General features: G+C 55.1%; 1 protein-coding gene across 14 annotated transcripts; it reads left to right on the forward strand.

Moving 5' to 3' along the window:
- The first annotated feature begins 145 nt into the window (after positions 1-145).
- On the forward strand, positions 146-18,593 carry ZNF444 (zinc finger protein 444). Of its 14 annotated transcripts, XM_063719747.1 has the most exons (6): positions 650-753; positions 1,116-1,189; positions 5,228-5,401; positions 5,875-6,193; positions 16,146-16,254; positions 17,325-18,593. In XM_063719747.1, exons 4-6 carry the CDS (start codon positions 5,897-5,899, stop codon positions 17,891-17,893), a joined length of 975 nt encoding a protein of 324 aa, XP_063575817.1. In that variant the 5' UTR covers positions 650-753; positions 1,116-1,189; positions 5,228-5,401; positions 5,875-5,896; the 3' UTR covers positions 17,894-18,593. The 14 variants fall into 14 exon arrangements, with proteins under 14 accessions (XP_054395096.1, XP_063575821.1, XP_009231440.1 ...); XM_054539121.2 differs by lacking the exons at positions 650-753; positions 1,116-1,189 and adding an exon at positions 146-252; XM_063719751.1 differs by lacking the exons at positions 650-753; positions 1,116-1,189 and adding an exon at positions 146-252 and having other exon boundaries at positions 17,328-18,593.

Raw genomic sequence — 18,593 nt, forward strand, 5'->3', positions numbered from 1 at the left:
CTTCATGTATCTTGGGAAATGTAGTTCCAGTGTTGGCGAAGACGCCATGCGGTGACAAACAGGGGTGAGCCGGTCACCAGGCGAGGGCCAATGGGCAGCCGCTTTTGCCGCGGTGCTTCCTGGGAGTTGTAGTTCAGGGTGAGGCCGGGGCCACATGGGGAGTTGCTGGGCTGAACGAGCGACTCGGCGTATGGGATTGGGGGAGGGGGACGGGGGAGTTTGGCGCAAAGCCTGCTGGGGCATGGAGTCCCGGTGAGCTTTGTGCGCATGTGCGGGGAGGTGAGGGGGCTTGGGGGGCCTCGCCTGAGAGAGTGAGGTGAGCGAGGGGGGAAGGAGGGAGGGATTGGGTGGGGGCAGTTGGACGAGGGAGGGACCAGAGGTTGGACGGGAAGAGGGGCGCCGGGGGCCTCAGGAGGGAAAGATGGGAGACTTGCGGGGAGGGGAGAAGAAGGGGGCTGAGTGATGGGGGAGGGGCTGGGAGAGAGAACTAGAGGGGGAGGGACTTGGAGACGGGGAGGGGTGGATAGTGGGAGGGGGTCGTGGATCCTCGAGGTCCTGAACGCGGGAGAGAGATGCTGAGGGAGAGGACGGGAGAGGGGCGGCTGGGGGAGGGGGAGGGGCGGGACGGGGGAGGGACAGGAGGGGGAGGGGAAGGAGACCCTAGCAGAGGGTGGGCTGTGAGATGAAAGCTGAGTGGGAAGCTGGACCCTACAAAGGAGTCTGGGGGCGCCGGGACCGGACCCCTTCGGAAAGGTTTGCGGGAAGGGGCTTCCGGGGACGATGGTTATTGTTGTAACGTAGATACGGCGCAGGTGGCTCGTTTTGCGCGCTGCTTCTACAAGTGCAACTTTTACAGAGTTGTGAGATTCGTGAAGATAAGAATCGTTGTTCTGTTTTGCTGCTCTCGGTGCGGAGCATCTGCCTTTTTAGCTTGTTGCAGGGCATTATTACCTTCGGTAATATATGTCAAGTGCTTAGAAACTCTGTTTATTGTCATCTGAAGTTGACCCCCGCCACCTCTGCCCCAGTCAGGATGGAGTCACCCTCGTCTGTATCCGATTTTAACGCCTATTCCAATGTATACTTAGTATTTTAATCTGCGTGCGTGTTCGCAGCAGTGTCCCCTGGGCACCTCGCAGGGAAACTTCGACAAAGTAACCCTAAGTCTGACTGGACACTTACTAGCCAGGTGTGGTTCTCAGCATTTTTGTTCTCCTTCTATCACTTTACAGTCAACGAAATGGAGATACAGGGTATTACAAAAGGTGCCTTGTACCTTGTCCAAGGACACAGAGCTGGTAGGAGGCAGAGCTGGAATTTGCCCCAGAGCCTTTTGTGCTGTAGGTAAATATTTGTCCAGTGGGCTAGCGGCTCGCAACCAGGAGTGGTTTTGTCCCCCAGGGGACATGTGGCAATGTCTGGAGACTTTTTTTTTTTTTTTTCCAACTGGGGAAGTGCTACTGGCATCTCATAAAAAGAGGCAGAGATGCTGGTAGACATTGTATGTTGCACAAGATAGCCCCCCACAACACAAGTGCCATTAATGTCGAGGCTGGGAAACTAGAGTAGACAAACCGGTCTTTGTCGAGCACTTAGCCTTTGGAGGCTGCTTCTAACTCCTGCTCCCAGCAGCCTCTTGAGAGGAAGGAGCTCTTGTTAGTCCTGTGTCTCAGGTGGGGAAATGAAGCACAGAGTGGGTAAATCACGCGTCCACAGTCACGCTGCTGATGAATGGCAGAGCTGGAAGTTGAAGCCAGGTAGCCAGGCTCCACAGCCTCTTAGCCATGATATTAACCCAGCATGCGTGGGTGCTGGTGCCGGGGTACTAGATGGAACTGGTGTGGACTCTGGAGTCACATCTGGGTCCCATTTGTGGCTCCACTCTCTGAGCATCTCCCTATGGTAAGAGGGGACCCATCTCCCCAGCTCACAGGTCTGTTGGGAAGGTTGGGTGGGGCAGTATAGGACACTAGCCACTCAGTGGCTGTCTTCGAGGCATCCAGGTTGCCCGGCTCTGGACTGGACTGTGCTTTGCGGACACAGACAGCTAGACAGCAGGGTTACAGCTGTTGAATGCACGTAGCACAGGGCGCTCATTGGATGGTAGGGTGGATTGACATGGTGGAATGCCCTTACTTAACAGCATGTGCTTTCTTGAGGGCAGGCCCTGTGCTGGATGGCCCCAGGAACCCAGAGAAGAGCTGGACTTGGTCACTGCCCCAGTGAGCTCACTTTCTGGACAGCCCAGGGTGTAGTGACCTGTGATCACCTCTGAGATTGCAAACAGGGTCAGCTTGATGGCCTGTGGCGTTGCTCTCTGGCGGAAATTCCTCCTTAGTCCCAGAGGGATCTTTTTTATAGCAGAGCAGGCATCTGTGTGGCTTTTGAGACTTGGATCTGGCCTGGGTCTTCCGATAAGTCTTTCTGCCTGCTCTCAGGTTCATCAGTCCTTAAACTGATGGATGGGTGGGGTGGGAGGTGATGCTGTGGCCTGGCTGTGGAGCCAGACAGATGTGGATGTGTGAGTCCAGGCTCTGTCACGTGTTAGCTGAGTAACTTTGGGTAAGACATCTCCCCTTGTTCCATCTGCAGCTTGGGGGTAGTAACACCAACCTCATGGGATTGATCAGCCTGTAAAGTTTATTTGAGTGCTAGCCAGAATGCTGGGGTTGGAATATGGAGTCTCTTGCCCGCATGGAGCTTGAATTGTAGTGAAGAAAGTCAGCACACAGATATTGTAACACTAGATCTTGTTAAATGCTGAAAGAAAACTAATAAGGGTGACGTCTTAGCAACTGGGGGAAGGGCACGTGGGTGCAGCATCGGAGGGGGTGATCTGGGGAGGTTCTCCAAGGGGGTAATAATTGCATGGAGGCCTCAGTCATGAGAAGGAGTCAGGTAAGCAAAGATCGGGGGGGAAGAGTGATCCAGTGGGAGGCAGCAGCAGGTGCAGAGGCCCTGCGGTGGGCACTGGCCTTCGGTCCAAGAAGATAGAAAGTGAGCCAGACCAGGCACAGTGGCTCACTCCTGTAATCCCAGCACTTTGAGAGGCTGAGGTGGGAGGATCACTTGAGTCCAGGAGTTTGAGACCAGCCTGGGCAATATAGTGAGACCCTGTCTCTACAAAAAATATAAAAATTAGCTGGGTGTGTTGGTGCCTGCCTGTGGTCCCAGCTGCTCAGGAGGCTGAGCCGGGAGGATGGCTTGAGCCCAGGAGGTCGGGGCTGCAATGAGCCGAGAGGTCATGCCACTGCTCCAGCCTGGGCGACAGAGAGAGACCCTGTCTTAAAAAAAAAAAAAAGAAAAAAAGGGATCCATTGTGACTGGAGTATAGAGAATCTGGGAGCGAGCAGAGATGAGAAAGTAGGGCTGGGCTGCATGGCCTCATGGCCATAGTAAGGAATTTGGGTTTTGAGCATCACAGGAAGCAGTTGGAGGGTGCTGAGCAAGGAAGTGACAGGGATTTACAGTGAAAAAGTTTTTGTGATCACCGTGGAGTGATTTGGCTCTAGGTGGCGAGAGTAGGCATACACGGGTCTTGTGGCAGCCGTCCCAGCAATGAGATGACGTTTGTGGTTAGTGACATGGCGGTCAGGAGCCCAGGCTTTGGTTGTATCAGGAGGAAAATTGTCTGAACACAGACTTCCTGTCAGACCTCACTGGCTAGAAGCAGATTACGTGCCCACCTGCTGCCTTGTGGTCAAGGGGACTTTGCTGTAGTTCCTTATGATACAGGCCAAGCTGCTGTAATGAAGAGACCCCAAGTACAGGGCCCCAGATAGGATAGAACTGATTCTTTTCTCCCATAATACTCCAGACGTGTTCTGGGGCGGGCTGGTGCCTGAGCCCCATGGGGTCATCAGGGTCCCTTCTGTCCTGATCTTCCAGTGTCCTTGAGGTCAGGGGCCGGCAGTCTTTTCCTGTGAAGAGCCAGCAAGTAACTATCTTCGGCTCTGTGGACAGCCTTGCAGGCCAGCCAGGCCCTGTCACAGCCACTCAGTAGCTCCAAGGCAGCCGTGGACAGTGCATGAGCAAGTGGGCGTGGATGTGTGCCAGTGAGACTTAAGTAAAACAGGCTGCAGCCCAGATTCGGCCCACCAGCTCAGAGACCACCGTTTCTCAAATGCTTTGAAGTCAGGACTCCTTTCTGCCTGCAAAATTACTGAAGACCCTAACATGCTTTTATTGATGGGAGTCATATCTATTGTTATGTATCATAGTAGAAATTGAAACAGAAAATTGTAAAGTATTTATTAATGCGTTTAAAAATGGCAATCACGGCTGGGTGCAGTGGCTCACACTGGTAATCCCAGCACTTTTGGAGGCCGAGGCAAGTGGATCACCTGAGGTCAGAAGTTTGAGACCAGCCTGGCCAACTTGGCGAAACCCCGTCTCTACTATAAATACAAAAATTATCCGGGCATGGTAACGCGCATCTATAATCCCAGCTACTTGGGAGGCTGAGGCAGGAGAATCGCTTGACCCTGGGAGGCGGAGGTTGCAGTGAGCCGAGATCGCACCATTGCACTCCAGCCTGGGCAACAGAGCGAGACTCCGTCTCAAAACAAAAATTTAAAAAAAAATAGAGACAGGAGAGCTCGCTGCCTCTCTCTGTTCTCCGCCATGGGAGGACACAAAAGGAGGCCGTCTGAAGCCTGGAAGAGGTGCTCATCAGAACCCAACTGTGCTGGCACTCAGATCGCAAATTCCCAGCGGAAGGGACTGGGACAGGCCGTCATAGCTGTCATAGCGGAGCACCGTGGACTGAACTGCTTAAACAATGAGCTTATTTCTCAGTTCTGGGAGCGGGAAGCTCAGAATGCCATCATGGTCAGTTCCTGGTGAGGGCCTCTGCCAGGCTGCAGGTGGCCTCCTTGCTGTGTGCTCCTGTTGGCAGAGATGGACAGAGTCCCGGTGTCCCTTCCTCTTATAAGGCCACAGCCCTATTAGGCCCAGCCCTTGTGACCTCAGTTAACTTTCATTACCAGCTAAAAGCTTCATCTCCAAATACGGTCACACTGGGGTGAGAGCTTCCACACGTGAATTTTGGGGGACAAATTCAGGCCACAGCAGTTAGTTGGGGTGGCTTCTGAGTAGGCTGCAAAGTGTCTGCTCCCAGGGTGTGGGGTGCACGGCCCCACAAGTCCAGTGAGGGTGGTGCTAATGGTGACCCGCTGCTGCCAGGCCTGCTGCAAGCTCTTTCTGTGTTTTCTGGTTGAATCCTCAGGACAGGCTGCGGGAGGAGCTGCAGGACTGAGGTACAGAGGCCGGGGGCCCAGGGCAGGACCCAGCCTGGACTTGACTCCCTGGGATCCCAGGAAGGGCACACCCTTTCCTCACCACCCGAGTGAGCGCTGCCCCCTCACAGAGACCTCTTTGCCCCCTGGGCCAGGCGGGGCAGGTGAGTGCTTTATCTTACAGGGGAAACCGAGGCACAGAGGCCAGGCCTATCCTGGGTACGTGGGTGGCTCAGAAGCGCGGGTCCCAGGCTGGTTGCAGTGGCTCACGCCTGTAATTCCCAGCACTTTGGGAGGCCAAGGTGGGCGGATCACCTGGGGTCAGGAGTTTGAGATCAGCCTGGCCAACATGGCGAAACCCCATCTCGACTAAAAATATAAAAATTAGCCAGGCGTGGTGGCCGGTGCCTGTAATTCCAGCTACTCGGGAGGCCGAGGCAGGAGAATCGCCTGAACCCGGGAGCTGAGGTTGCAGTGAGCTGAGATCCGCCACTGCACTCCAACCTGGGGGAAGGAGCGAAACTCCGTCTCAAAAAGTAAAAAGTACAAAAAAAAAGAGCGTGGGTCCCATTGTGAGTGTGGGCACCGCGGGCAGGGGTCTCGGTGGGCGGGGTTCTCACCGGCCTGTTCCCTGCAGGCGCTGCGGTCCGGGAGGCCCCATGGAGGTGGCGGTGCCCGTGAAGCAGGAGGCCGAGGGCCTGGCGCTGGACTCTCCGTGGCACCGCTTCCGCCGCTTCCACCTGGGTGACGCGCCGGGCCCGCGGGAGGCGCTGGGGCTGCTCCGCGCCCTGTGCCGGGACTGGCTGCGGCCCGAGGTGCACACCAAGGAGCAGATGCTGGAGCTGCTGGTGCTGGAGCAGTTCCTGAGTGCGCTGCCCGCCGACACGCAAGCCTGGGTGTGCAGCCGGCAGCCGCAGAGCGGGGAGGAGGCGGTGGCCCTGCTGGAGGAGCTCTGGGTGAGCCTGGTGGGACTGCAAGCGGGGAAGGGAGAGGGGAAGGTACCGGGGAAGCCACCAGGAGGCCCAGGGAGGAGCAGCACTGAACCGCTGAAAAACCAGTGTGACCCGCGGTGGGGAGGCTTCGGTACAGCGTGGAGGGACAGTCCACGTGCGGCACCCTCCATCCCCACACCAGCTGCAAATCAGGAGGGCCCCAAGACCCTGGCATACTTGCGAGTTCTCTAGAAGGACTCACAGCCGTGTTCACGGTCACGGCTTATCAGAGGAGGACGTGCTGGAAACATCTGGGCAGAGGGCCAGGAAGGCTCCAGGGAGCGCGGTTACCAGCTGTCCTCTCCCCGCACTCCGCCCGCACGCAGGGAGTGTTGCCAGCCAGGGACGCGCCTCAGACCGTGGTGTCCCGGGTTCTTACTGGGGACTCCTCCCCGTTCTGTGTGGCTGACCTCGGCCTCCAGCCCCCCGAAAGTCAAGGATACCCCCTGGCCCAAACTCTACCCCAAATTCATCTTGCTGTTGGGCTGGCCTGAGTCCCCCAGGCAGGCAGACCCTCCTCATCATGCGTGAGGCTCCAAAGGCTCAGAGATGACTTCCCAGGGGCGGAGGGCAAAGGCAGGCCGCTCTCTGGGCAGGGTTTGGTTTCTTGACCATACACAGCAGGCAAGGGCCGACTCACGTTCTGGGTGAAGTCTTGGTGCACAGCCACGCCCATCCACTCACATCACCTGGGGCTGACGCTTGCCACCGTGATGACCACAGAGGGCCCGAGGAGCTGGAAGCATTGACTGCCTGGCCCCGTCGGGGAAGCTGCCGGCCTGGCTTAGAGTCCTGTCCGGGGGGATGTGTTATGTGAGCTGCAGACGCCATCTTAAGTGTTCTAGTCAGCACGTTAAAAAAAGGCAAATTTACTTCATGGACCCCAGTGTATTCAAAATACTGTCCTTTCAGTAGTGGCACTCTCCCATGGCTGATGGCTGCTGTGTGGGGCCTGGGTGATGAGCAGTGGGCAGCCACGCAGAGACCTCTGAGAAGAGTGGTCCAGGCCACGGGAGCAGCCAGTGCAAAGGCCCTGAGCCACCTGGAGCAGCACAGGGGCCCTGAGTGAGGGGGTGTTTGCAGCCAGGCCTGAGCCCCCAGTGGCAGGAGGATGAAGAGTCAGAGTGACCGGGTGTTCCTCATAAGTGCGTACCGAGTGCCTGCTGGGTGCTGAGATGTAGCAGCAGAGAGGTGGCATCTCGGTGAGGCAAAGCGAGCAAAGCCTTCAGTCCACGGCAGCCAGGCGTCCTTCCTTTCTTCCAGAGGGAGCAGCTCCTGTCAAGGCTGCCAGTGGCCTCATCCATCTCCCTTCTCATGTGGCCTGACCAGCCCCCAAACACTCCCCCTTCTTATTGTCTGGGATACAGCTCGCCCCCTCCTCTGCTCCTGCCTCCTAGCACCTCTGTGCTGGCTCTGGCTTCTTTATCCTCACCCTCCTTCCGGGTCTGTTCCCGCAAGTGGGTTGTAACAAATCACAAACCCAGCGGCTTACAAATCACACAAGTCTGTTACAGTTCTGGAGGTCAGAAGTCCAAAATGGTTTGGTCTCATGGCCCAGAATCGAGGTGTCTGCAAGGCCATGTCCCTTCTCAAGGCTCCAAAATCAAGGTGTCATCTGCAGAGCCACGTCCCTTCTCAAGGCTCTAGGAGAGAATCTGTTTCGGGCCTTTTCCAGCTCCTAGAGGCTGCCCACGTTCCTCGGCTCATGGCCCTTCCTCTGTCCTCAGAGTGCTGCACTCCGACTCTGCTTCCATCCCCCATCACTCCTCTGACCTTGACCTCTGCTTCCATCCCCCCATCACTCCTCTGACCTTGACCCGCTTAGGTCCTGTGGTCACTTCTTTTATTTATTTATTTATTTTACTTTAAGTTCTGGGATACACGTGCTGAACGTGCAGGTTTGTTACATGTGCCATGAAGGTTTGCTGCACGTACCAACCCATTATCTAGGTTTTAAGCCCCACATGCCTTAGCTGTTTGTCCTAATGCTCTCCCTCCCCTTCTCCCACCCCCCAACAGGCCCTGGTGTGTGATGTTCCCCTCCCTGTGTCCATGTGTTCTCATTGTTCAACTCCCACTTCTGAGTGAGAACATGCGGTGTTTGGTTTTCTGTTCCTGTGTTAGTTTGCCAAGGATGATGGCTTCCAGTTCATCTATGTCCCTGCAAAGGACATGAACTCATTCTTTTTCATTGCTGCATAGTATTCCATGGTGTACTGTGGTCACGTCTTAGGATGCCTGTGATGACATTGGGCCCGTCAGGATAGTTCAGGAGAGTTTCCCCATGTCAGTGCTTAACTCCCTCCTGTCCGCAGAGTCCTTGTTGCCCTGAGACAGCAGGTGACAGGTTCTGGGGATCAGACCATGTACATCTTTGGGGCCATTATTCTGTCTGCCACAGAGGCGAGGTGAATGCAAGGTGAAGTGGGGGTGGAATAGAACTAACATGGAATCTGTCAGCATCGGGGTTACGCCCTTTCCAGTTTCCATGACACCTCAGAACAGGACCTGGCACATGGGTGCCGTCTAGGTAGATTTCAGCCACTGTTACTATGAGCTCATGCCATCTGTTTCGTTGGCATTAAAATGTTCTTTTAGGAAAAGATGGTAAAAGTAGGTGGTGGTTATTGTTGCTTTTAATATATATATCTTGCAAAATAAAAAAAAAATATTCCATTCGGGGATGCAATGAGAGTTCTATCGGTTCAGTGAATCTAAAAGTTGGGAAATCACCAGGCTCCAGGGCCGTCGGGACTCTCCTGCGTTCTCTGCTTGCTCCGAGGCGAACCTCTCACTGTGGCTCTGGGATGCCTTTAGCATCTCTCTTGTATTTGTTACTCTCTCTTTTTAATAAGAGCAGATCTCAGGCTCAGAGCCTTCTCCGATCAGTACCCACACGGACTGGAATAACACTACTGTGAGTGATTGAATTCCCATGACCTCTCTCTCTGGCACATGATACTGGCTTTCCATTTCCGGCAGTGATGCAACATGGTCTTAAGTCAGTGTTATTTTAGTTTTAGGTAAAAGTAAAGAAGAGTAATAAGAGCCTGGGAGATTGCCATTTTAGCTGACGGTGGCATATAGACAGCTGACATCTGGGGGCGCTGCTGTGGATTGGGGTTTCTTGGCATCTGGTCTGTGGGTCCTCGCCTGTCCTCAGAGTTTTCACCAAGACATTGCCGGATGAGAAAGAGAGGACAGCCGAGGAGAGGCTCCTGTGCTGGTAGAAAGTGGTAGAGCTCACCTGGAAACTTTTAAAAAATACTGTCAGCCGGGCACAGTGGCTCACACCTGTCATCCCAGCACTTTGGGAGGCCAAGGTGGGCAGATCACCTGAGGTCAGGAGTTCGAGACCAGCCTGGCCAACATGGAAAAACTGCGTCTCTACTAAAAATACAAAAATCAGTTGGGTGTGGTGGCACATGCCTGTAATCCCAGCTACTTAGGAGGCTGAGGCAGGAGAATCGCTTGAACCCAGGAGCTGGAGATTGCAGTGAGCGGAGATTGCAGTGAGCCAAGATTGCACCACTGCACCTCCAGCCTGGGCGACAGAGTGAGACTCTGTCTCAAAAAAAAAAAAATACTGTTGCCAGGATTTTACTCTTAGATTTGAAGTTGCGGTTATGAGGTAAGTGGGGCCTCAGCTTCAGTAATTTTTTAACTAAATGTCTCCATTCTCCTGTTGAAGGACATTTGGGTTGATTCCAGGGTTTTTTGTTTGTTTGTTTGTTTGTTTTAATAGAGCTGGTTTACATCTCTGAATAGGTTTCTGTGTGAATACACGTTTACATTTATCTAGGGTAAGCGCCCAGGAGTGCGGTTGCTGGGTTGCGTGACGTCTTAGTCTGTTTGGGCTGCTGTAACAAGGTACCATAGGCTGCTGGCTGAAAACAACGGGAATGTATTTCTCACAGTTCTGCAGGCTGGGGAGTTTGAGATCAAGGCCAACTCAGTGTTTGGTGAGGGCCTCCTGCTGGTTCACAGATGGTGGCTTCCTGGTGTGTCCTCACAGGGCAGAAGGGGTGAGGGGGTCTCTCTGGGGTCTCTTGTAGAAGGGCACTAATCCCATTCATCAGGGCTCCCCCTTCATGACCTAATCACCTCCCAAAGGCCCCACGTAATCTCATTACCTTCAGGGTTAGGATTTCAACATAAGAATTTGAGAGGCACACAAACATTTGGTCTGCAGCAAAGTCTTCTGTCCATTTTCAGACTGGGTTGTTTTCTTGCCCTTGAGATTCGTTCATGTTATTCTGGATGCATCCTCTGCCAGCTAGTAGACTTTCACATTTTTTTTAAAAGTACCTCATAACCTGTGTGAGCCACCGGAGTTGGGGACCACCAATAAGAGAGAGCCCATCATCCAGGAGGGGGCAGGCTCTTCCATTTGGGGGAGAACAGGGGACATTTGGGAATCACAGGCTCCATGGTTCTAAGGACTGTTCCCATCTCCTCAGAGTCTAGGGGACTTAGAGAAATATATAGCCTTCTTGGCTACGTTGGCCTTGTCGAGTTTGTTTATGACTTTTTTATGGTATGTCTAGCCCCAGCTGGAATGTAGTCTCATATAGTCTCCTGTGGGTTGGGGCCTTGTCTTTTGTTCAGTGATGTGTCCCTAGAGCTCAGGATGGTACTGGGCACATAATAGGTGCTACAAAAATACTCGTTAAGGGAATGGCTAACCCTTCCCAGCCTCCTCTTGTCCTGCTGTGGAGGGAATGGCTAACCCTTCCCAGCCTCCTCTTGTCCTGCTGTGGGGGGAATGGCTAACCCTTCCCAGCCTCCTCTTGTCCTGCTTTGATATACAGGGTTTGACAGGAAGACCAGGGTATGGTCGGCTTCCTCACTTCTGTGGAGAGAGAATCTGATCTGCCTAGAAAGATCGAATGACCTGGCTGTAGTCACTCAGCATCTGGCCTCAGGCACACAATAGCGAAAGGGGATAGTTTGAGACGGATGGGGGCAGGGCGTCTGCCAAGCGGGGAAATGCAGAGAAAAGCCAGTGGGGTAGGCCTGGGAGGCGGGGAGAGGCAGCTCCAGCCAGTACCTGGTTAGCTTGAAAGGAAATGCCCCAGTCAGTCTGCGTCTCAGCTCTGAATTGAAGGGGAGGCCCTGGGGCTCCAGAGGCAGCTGGGAGCACAGGAAAATAGCGCAGGGTAGCTGTTCAATGTAGAAGCCAAACTTAGCAGATTAGCAGAGGACAGGTTGATAATCAAGCCCCAAACTCAACATTTGAAAAGAATGGTAGAATAGTGCAAACCTTCAGCAAGTTGACTAGGAGGAAAACAAGAAACAGCACAAACACTGATGGTGGAAGCAAGCAAAGCCAGGGATGGAGCAGATTTGACAGCCGTTGAGAACACCGTGTTCAGCGTACACAATGCATTCGAAGTCCTAGATGAAATGGACAGTTTTCTAGGAAAATATAAACCACCAACATATGCTCATGATGTAGTGGCAGATGTGAGAGTCTGGAAATCAGAGGTGGGGATATCAAAAGGTGATGAAAAACCTTCGCGTATAGAAGGCACTGGGTTCCAGCACTTTATGTGTAAGTTCTGCCAGGCCTCCAAGGAACTGACCATTCTCATCTGTTCTTTTTTTTTGAGGCGGAGTCTCACTCTGTCACCCAGGCTGGAGTGCAGTGGTGTGGTCTCGGCTCATTGCAACCTCCGCCTCCCATGCTCAAGCAATTCTCCTGCCTCAGCATCCCAAGTAGCTGGGATTACAGGTGCATGTCACCATGCCCGGCTAATTTTTTTGCATTTTTAGGACAGACGGGGTTTCACCATGTTGGCCATGCTGGTCTCGAACTCCTGCCCTTATGATCCACCCGCCTCAGCCTCCCAAAGTGCTGGGATTACAGGCATGAGCCACCATGCCAGCTTCATCTTCTCTTTACACATACTTCCAGAACACAGGGAAGGTGTTCCTCAGCTCATTGGCAAGGCTGCCACCCCCACCCCCAACCACCTAACAGGACAAGGACAGCACAGGAAAAGAAGGTTGTAGCCAGTCTCATTGGACCCTCAACAGAACATCGGCAGCTTGATTCTGCAGTGGGTGGACAGGCTGATGTGCTGGGGCAGGTGGAGCTTAGCCCAGATACACGAGGATGCTTCATCCTTAGGGGATCCTCAACAGAACATCAGCAGCTTGATCCCGCAGTGGGTGGACAGGCCTATGCACTGGGGCAGGTGGAGCTTAGCCCAGATACATGAGGAAGCTCCATCCTTAGGAAGTCTCTCAGTTAAAGTACACAGACTTCAAAGCCAACCAGAGTCTCTCAGTTAAAGTACTCAGACTTCAAAGCCTACCAGAGTCTCTCAGTTAAAGTACACAGATTTCAGAGCTGGATATGAGTCCTGTCTCCGCCTCTTCCAAGCTGGGTGACCTTGGACGCATGTCTGGGACTCTCAGAGCCTTGGCTTCCTCAGCTGCAATTTTGGAATCTCGATTCCTGAGCCCTCCAGGGATGGGCGTAAGGAGGGCTCCATCAGGCAGTGTGTTCCTGGCTGTGCCAAATTGGCTCAGTCAGTCACACACAGGGTCACAGCTTATTACAGAGAAAGGACACAGATGACAACCAGCCAAGGGAAGAGATGCGTGGAACGGGTGGAGGAAGGCTTTGTGCTCGGAGCTCCGAACTGTCCTCCTGCCGTGGAGTGTGGACGGCGCTAACTCCTCCCGGCAACAACATGTGGCAGCCTGCAGGGGGCGCTGCTGACCAGGGACGCTCCCCCGAGCTCGGCGCTCTGGGTGTCTGTTGGGGGTTGTGTGTAGATACGCTGACCTTCGCCTCCATCCCCGGCAGAGGCCGAGCTGATGCACGTGGCCCAGACCCCCAACCTTGAGTCACGCTGTTGGCTCAGCCCACCCGGGTGGCCAGGGCCCCAGGTGAGCAGACCCTGCCATCAGGCAGTGTGTTCTGGGGGCATAGAGGTGACCCTCCCTGGAGCCAAGGGCAGAGGCCAGACCTCTCTGGACAGGGCTGATCCTCACTGCACAGCAGCAGCGTCTCGTCCAGTCTGCACGCAGCCTGCAGGGTCCGTCCTGGGTACTGGTGTCATCTCAGGGAAGGGAAGCAGCTTGCCCGAGGTGACACAGCTGGTTCAGGGGCAGGGGGGATATGTGGAAAAAATGCACTGAAAGTATCTTTTTCTGTCCTCAGCATCAGTGACCACAGAAGATGTCTGTGACCAAATGTTGGAGGGGGTGTCCCCTCACATACCATACAAGCAATCAACTCTGTAGCAGATGCAAGCTGGGTGTCCTCTAATGCATTTCCAACACGGTCTCCCTGGAGACAGTGCCAGATCCCACAGGTTGAGGGCTCACATCCCAAGACTGGCCCCCCATTTCTGATGTCAGTCACAAGCCCCAGGTTATTTCATCTGTCCAACTGATGGGCTGTAAATCAGGCTCCCACAGCCCCTCCTCTGGTTCCGTTAATTTGCTAGTGTGTTCACAGAACCAGGGAAACGTTTACCGATTTATTGCAAAGGAGATTTTAAAGGATACCAGTGAACAGCCAGATGGAGAGCCACGTACGGTGAGGTCTGGAAGGGTTCCGAGCGCAGGGGCCTCTGTCCTTGTGGACTTGGGGTGCACCATCCTCCCGGCATGTGGGTGAGGTCTAGTTTACCTTGCTGTCCACCTCCACGAGTTCAGCTCTCTGGAAGCTCCCTGCACCCTGTCCTTTGGGCCTTTTATGGAGACTTGGTTGAGAGGCATAATTGAAGCGTGGACAGCCATGTAGAAATGCGGTTAGATAAAACGAGTGTGATCGAATCCGAGTAGACCAAGCGGGGAAACCTCGCAAGGTCTGTGTGTTCAGACCCTTCTTGGCCTCCTTGTTCGGCTTTCTTTCCTCCAGGGTAGGGGCAGGACCCCTTCTGAAGTGGGGTGTTATGGCCCACAATCAGACAAATTAGGTCAGAAAAATTTTTTGTGGCCAGAGGTGGGGGAAGATTTAAGGATATTTTTAGTTTTTAGGGCCTGCCTTGCGGAGAAAGAAGAGCAGGTGAAAGTAGGGCAGAAGGTCAGGGAGAGACTCTTTTTCTGAGGCCTAAAGCTTCCCAGCGTTAGAAAAAGACTCGAACAAGGGCTGTGGGAGTCATGAGCCAGGAGCCGTGGACAGAGCCCAATGTATACATATCATAAAATCACAGGGAGGATTAGGATCCCAGGGCTGCTCCATGCTCCCCCCTTCTGTGTGCCTGGCCCCACAAGGTGCGCCTGTCCCCGCGTGGGTGTCCCCTGGATGTCTCTTCCTGTGGACGATGCCTGGCCAGCGTCCCTTGTCTCTGGGACCTCAAACCAGGAAGTTCCCAGAGGAATGGGTGGATCTCAGGCTTTTCTGTGCCCAAGATCTCTGGGAGAACCCTCTGATGGCACGGCTTCAGGGCTCCACTCTCAGGTGTGTCAACCCTGTGCCCTTGAGCTGAGGTCAGGATGGCACCCCTGCCCAGCCTCTGCCTGTGGCCGACACCACACAAGGGTCACGGGAGCCCCGCCAAGGGCCAAGGAGCTGGAGGGTGGTCCAGGGTGGTGCTCTGGGCCCGAGTGAGACTGTGCTCTTCTGACTCTCTCCGGTGGGCCCCAGAGCCCATCACGGTCCCACAGCCAGGTTGGGAGGCACCTAGGATCTAATCAGCGTTGTGCCAAGCCCCCATCCCCATGCCTCAGCCGCCTGAGTCACTGGGATTACAGTCATGAGCCACCAGGCCCACGCTCTTGGATCTTGACCTCCTTCTTTAAGAAACGTTTTCTTGTCTGTCAGAGTGAGGGCAGGTGGTTTGCCCCTGCCGCTTTGCTTTTTTTTCTTTCTTTTTTTTTTTTTTTTGAGACAGAGTCTCACTCTGTTGCCCAGGCTGGAGTACAGTGGCGTGATCTCGGCTCACTGCAATCTCCGCCTCCCGGGTTCAAGTGATTCTCCTGCCTCAGCATCCTAAGTAACTTTGATTACAGGTCACCACGCCCAGCTAATTTGTTGTATCTTTAGTAGAGTTAGGATTTCACCATGTTGGCCAAGCTGGTCTCAAACTCCTCACCTCGTGATCCGCCCGCCTCAGCCTCCCAAAGTGCTGGGATTACAGGCGTGAGCCACCTTGCCTGGCCTAGGCATTGCTAATTTTCACACCACCGATTGCTTTATGATCCAGGTACTCCTCTGGCTGAAAATATTTGAAACGGGGAAAAGGTGTGGTGTGTGACTTAGCTGTCATCGGCACCAGAAGAATTCTCATCCCCTTCCCTTGGGGATGTGGTTTTTAGGAATGATGTAGTAGGGCGAAGAAACCACAACCAGAGTTGGACTGAAACTTTTTAAATTTTTGGTCTTCCTGGGTGGTGCTATCCTGCTTGGCAGCTGTTCTGCCGTTTCACACCGAGAAAAGTTGTTTCTGAACTTAGCTTACTTTTTTCCCAAGTTAAAAGTAGCTTATATATTCTGCATTTTGTTAAGGAGCTTGCACTTTATCCAAAGGGCAGGACGAAGCTGATCTGAGACAGGTGTATTAGTTATTTCTTGCTTCCTGACAAGTCACCCCAAACTCAGGGGTGTAAACCAGTAACATCTGTCAGCTCAGACAGCCTCTGTGGGTCCGAAGTCTGCAAGTGGCTTGGGCACGCGGACCTGGCCCATGGTCTCCTGTGAGGTCACAGCGCAGTGTTGGCCGGGCTGTCATCTGAAGGTTGGTGGCTTCAAGATGGCTCCCTGGCAGGGGGTTGGCAGGAGGCCTCGGTCCTCACCTGTGGGCCTCTCCGTGGGGCGGCTTCAGTGTCCCCCAGCATGACTGTGGCTTCCCCCCAGCAGGGATGGGATTGCACAGCTGGTCGACGGTGGTGGGGAGAGGGAGAAATACAGGCCCTCCCTCAGATTTCTGAGTTCAAAACTGCGCTCTCATTTCAGGGGCCAGCAGCCTCCCCCGATGGGTCGTCAGCAACGAGGGTGCCTCAGGATGTGACGCAGGGCCCCGGGGCCACAGGTGGAAAGGAGGACAGCGGGATGATTCCCTTAGGTGAGCCGCTGGCCTCCCTGGTTCTCCCCACCAGCCCCCAGCACCGGGGAGGGGGTTCAGTGAATGATCCTGGCACCAGGACCCAGGACAAGGACAGACTTGGACCCCAGCCCTTGAGGAGCCCTGGGGTTTGGACCCAAGGGGTAGGCATTGGGGGTATGGGTGGGCCTCGGGGTTGGAGGTTCATCCATCCATCCATGCACCCATCTAGCCATCATCCACCCTCCACCTATCCATTCCTCTATCATATACCCACCCATTCACCCATCCATCCCTCTATCATTCGCCCAGGCATCCATCCATCCTTCACGTGTTCCCCCTCACACCAATCCCACCATCCCTCTGTCATCCATCCATCATCACCCATCTATCCATGACCCACCCATCCATCTACTCATCCACCCATGCACCCACCCATCCATCATCTGTACATTCATCCACCCATCATCCATCCATCCATCCAGCCATCATCCACCCATCATCCACCCGTGCATTCATCATCTACCCATCATCCACCCATGCATTCATCATCTACCCATCCATCACCCATCCGTCCATCTAGTCATCCACCCACCCATCCATCATCTGTATGTTCATCCACCCATCATCCATCCATCCATCATCTATCCATCATCCACCCACGCATTCATCATCTACCCATCCATCACCCACCCATCCATCTATCTACGCATTCACTCACACACCCACCCATCCATCATCTGGACATTCTTCCACCCATCCACCCACGCATTCTTCATCTACCCATCCATCATCTGGACATTCATCCATCCATCATCGGTCCATTCATCACCCATCATCCACCCACGCCTTCTTCATCTACGCATCCATCATCCAGCCAACCATCATCTATTATGTATTGGGCATTGACTGTATGCCAGCCACTACTAGGTACCGGGACACAGGTATGAATAAGAAGCCCACAGCCCACCCCTCTTCCCAGCCCAGTGGTTTCTGCCTTTAAGCGTTCCTTCCCTGCCTCCACCCCAGCCTGTTTTGTCCTTGCCCCGCCCTCGTGCCGACCCAGACGCTGACTCTGTTTCTTTTCCCAGCAGGCACCGCCCCTGGGGCTGAGGGGCCGGCGCCTGGGGACTCCCAGGCTGTACGCCCCTACAAGCAGGAGCCCAGCAGCCCCCCGCTGGCGCCTGGCCTTCCCGCCTTCCTGGCGGCCCCGGGCACCACGTCCTGCCCCGAGTGCGGCAAAACGTCCCTGAAACCAGCTCACCTGCTGCGCCACCGGCAGAGCCACTCGGGCGAGAAGCCGCACGCCTGCCCTGAGTGCGGGAAGGCCTTTCGGCGCAAGGAGCACCTGCGGCGCCACCGCGACACGCACCCTGGCAGCCCCGGGCCCGCGCTGCGCCCTCTGCCAGCCCGTGAGAAGCCCCACGCGTGCTGCGAGTGTGGCAAGACCTTCTACTGGCGCGAGCACCTGGTGCGCCACCGCAAGACACACTCGGGAGCGCGGCCCTTTGCCTGCTGGGAGTGTGGCAAGGGCTTCGGGCGCCGCGAGCACGTGCTGCGCCACCAGCGCATCCACGGCCGGGCAGCGGCCAGCGCGCAGGGGGCGGTAGCTCCGGGCCCCGATGGTGGAGGCCCCTTCCCGCCCTGGCCCTTGGGTTAGCCGCCTCCCGGCCCGCGCCGCCTCCCGCCCTTGGTGCTGCCCCCGGGCCGTCCCTCCTCTCTCCCAGCGCCACTTGGCTTCTTCCCCTCCTCCTTCCCTCCCGTCGCCCTCCTTCACCTGCGCCTCCCTTGTCTGAACTTCCCAACGCCTTCCTCTCTATTCCTTTCCAACTCCTTTTCCCCCAAATTTCACTTTCCTTCTCAGGTCTCATCTCAGCTCCCCCCTTCTCCCTGATTTCTTGGCCTCTCTCGCTGTGTGAAGGGGCCTCTCCCTAATGTCTCCTCCTTCCCTCCTCTTCTCTCTCCTGCCGCCCAGCCTCCCTCTCCCTCCTCCATTCCTCTTTCCCCGCCCTTTTCCTGCCTAAAGAGCAGAGGTGAGGACCTGGGACCCCTGAGGGGCAGGCAAGGAGGAGCTCGGGCGCAGGCCAGGTCCCCTTGATGAAGCGGAGGCTGAAGGAAAGGGGTCTGGGTCTTGTCCCTAGGAATTCTCCTCCCGCAGGACAGATTGGGGGTCGGGGGAGGCAGCAGGTGATGGCTCTGACAAGCTGAACCCAGGGCCTGGCTGTGGTCTCCTTGGTCTCGCTGCCCCCTGTGACCCAAAGGCATGGGATGGACAGAGATGCCTGCCCCCGTGAAGCTGGTTGGGGAGGGCAGTTCACCAGCATCCACAGAGTAATAAAGTCACTGTGTGTAGACCCGGA

Source organism: Pongo abelii, chromosome 20 (assembly GCF_028885655.2).
Source record: "Pongo abelii isolate AG06213 chromosome 20, NHGRI_mPonAbe1-v2.0_pri, whole genome shotgun sequence".
Taxonomy (NCBI): Eukaryota; Metazoa; Chordata; class Mammalia; order Primates; family Hominidae; genus Pongo; species Pongo abelii.

What these genes read in the sequence shown, in the direction of transcription:
- ZNF444 (XM_054539121.2), top strand. Translation starts at nt 5,897, where the DNA reads ATGGAGGTGGCGGTGCCCGTGAAGCAGGAGGCCGAGGGCCTGGCGCTG. An exon ending in CCCTGCTGGAGGAGCTCTGG is followed by an intron (nt 6,194 to 16,145) that starts GTGAGCCTGGTG and finishes CTCTCATTTCAG; the next exon opens with GGGCCAGCAGCCTCCCCCGA. An exon ending in CAGCGGGATGATTCCCTTAG is followed by an intron (nt 16,255 to 17,324) that starts GTGAGCCGCTGG and finishes TTCTTTTCCCAG; the next exon opens with CAGGCACCGCCCCTGGGGCT.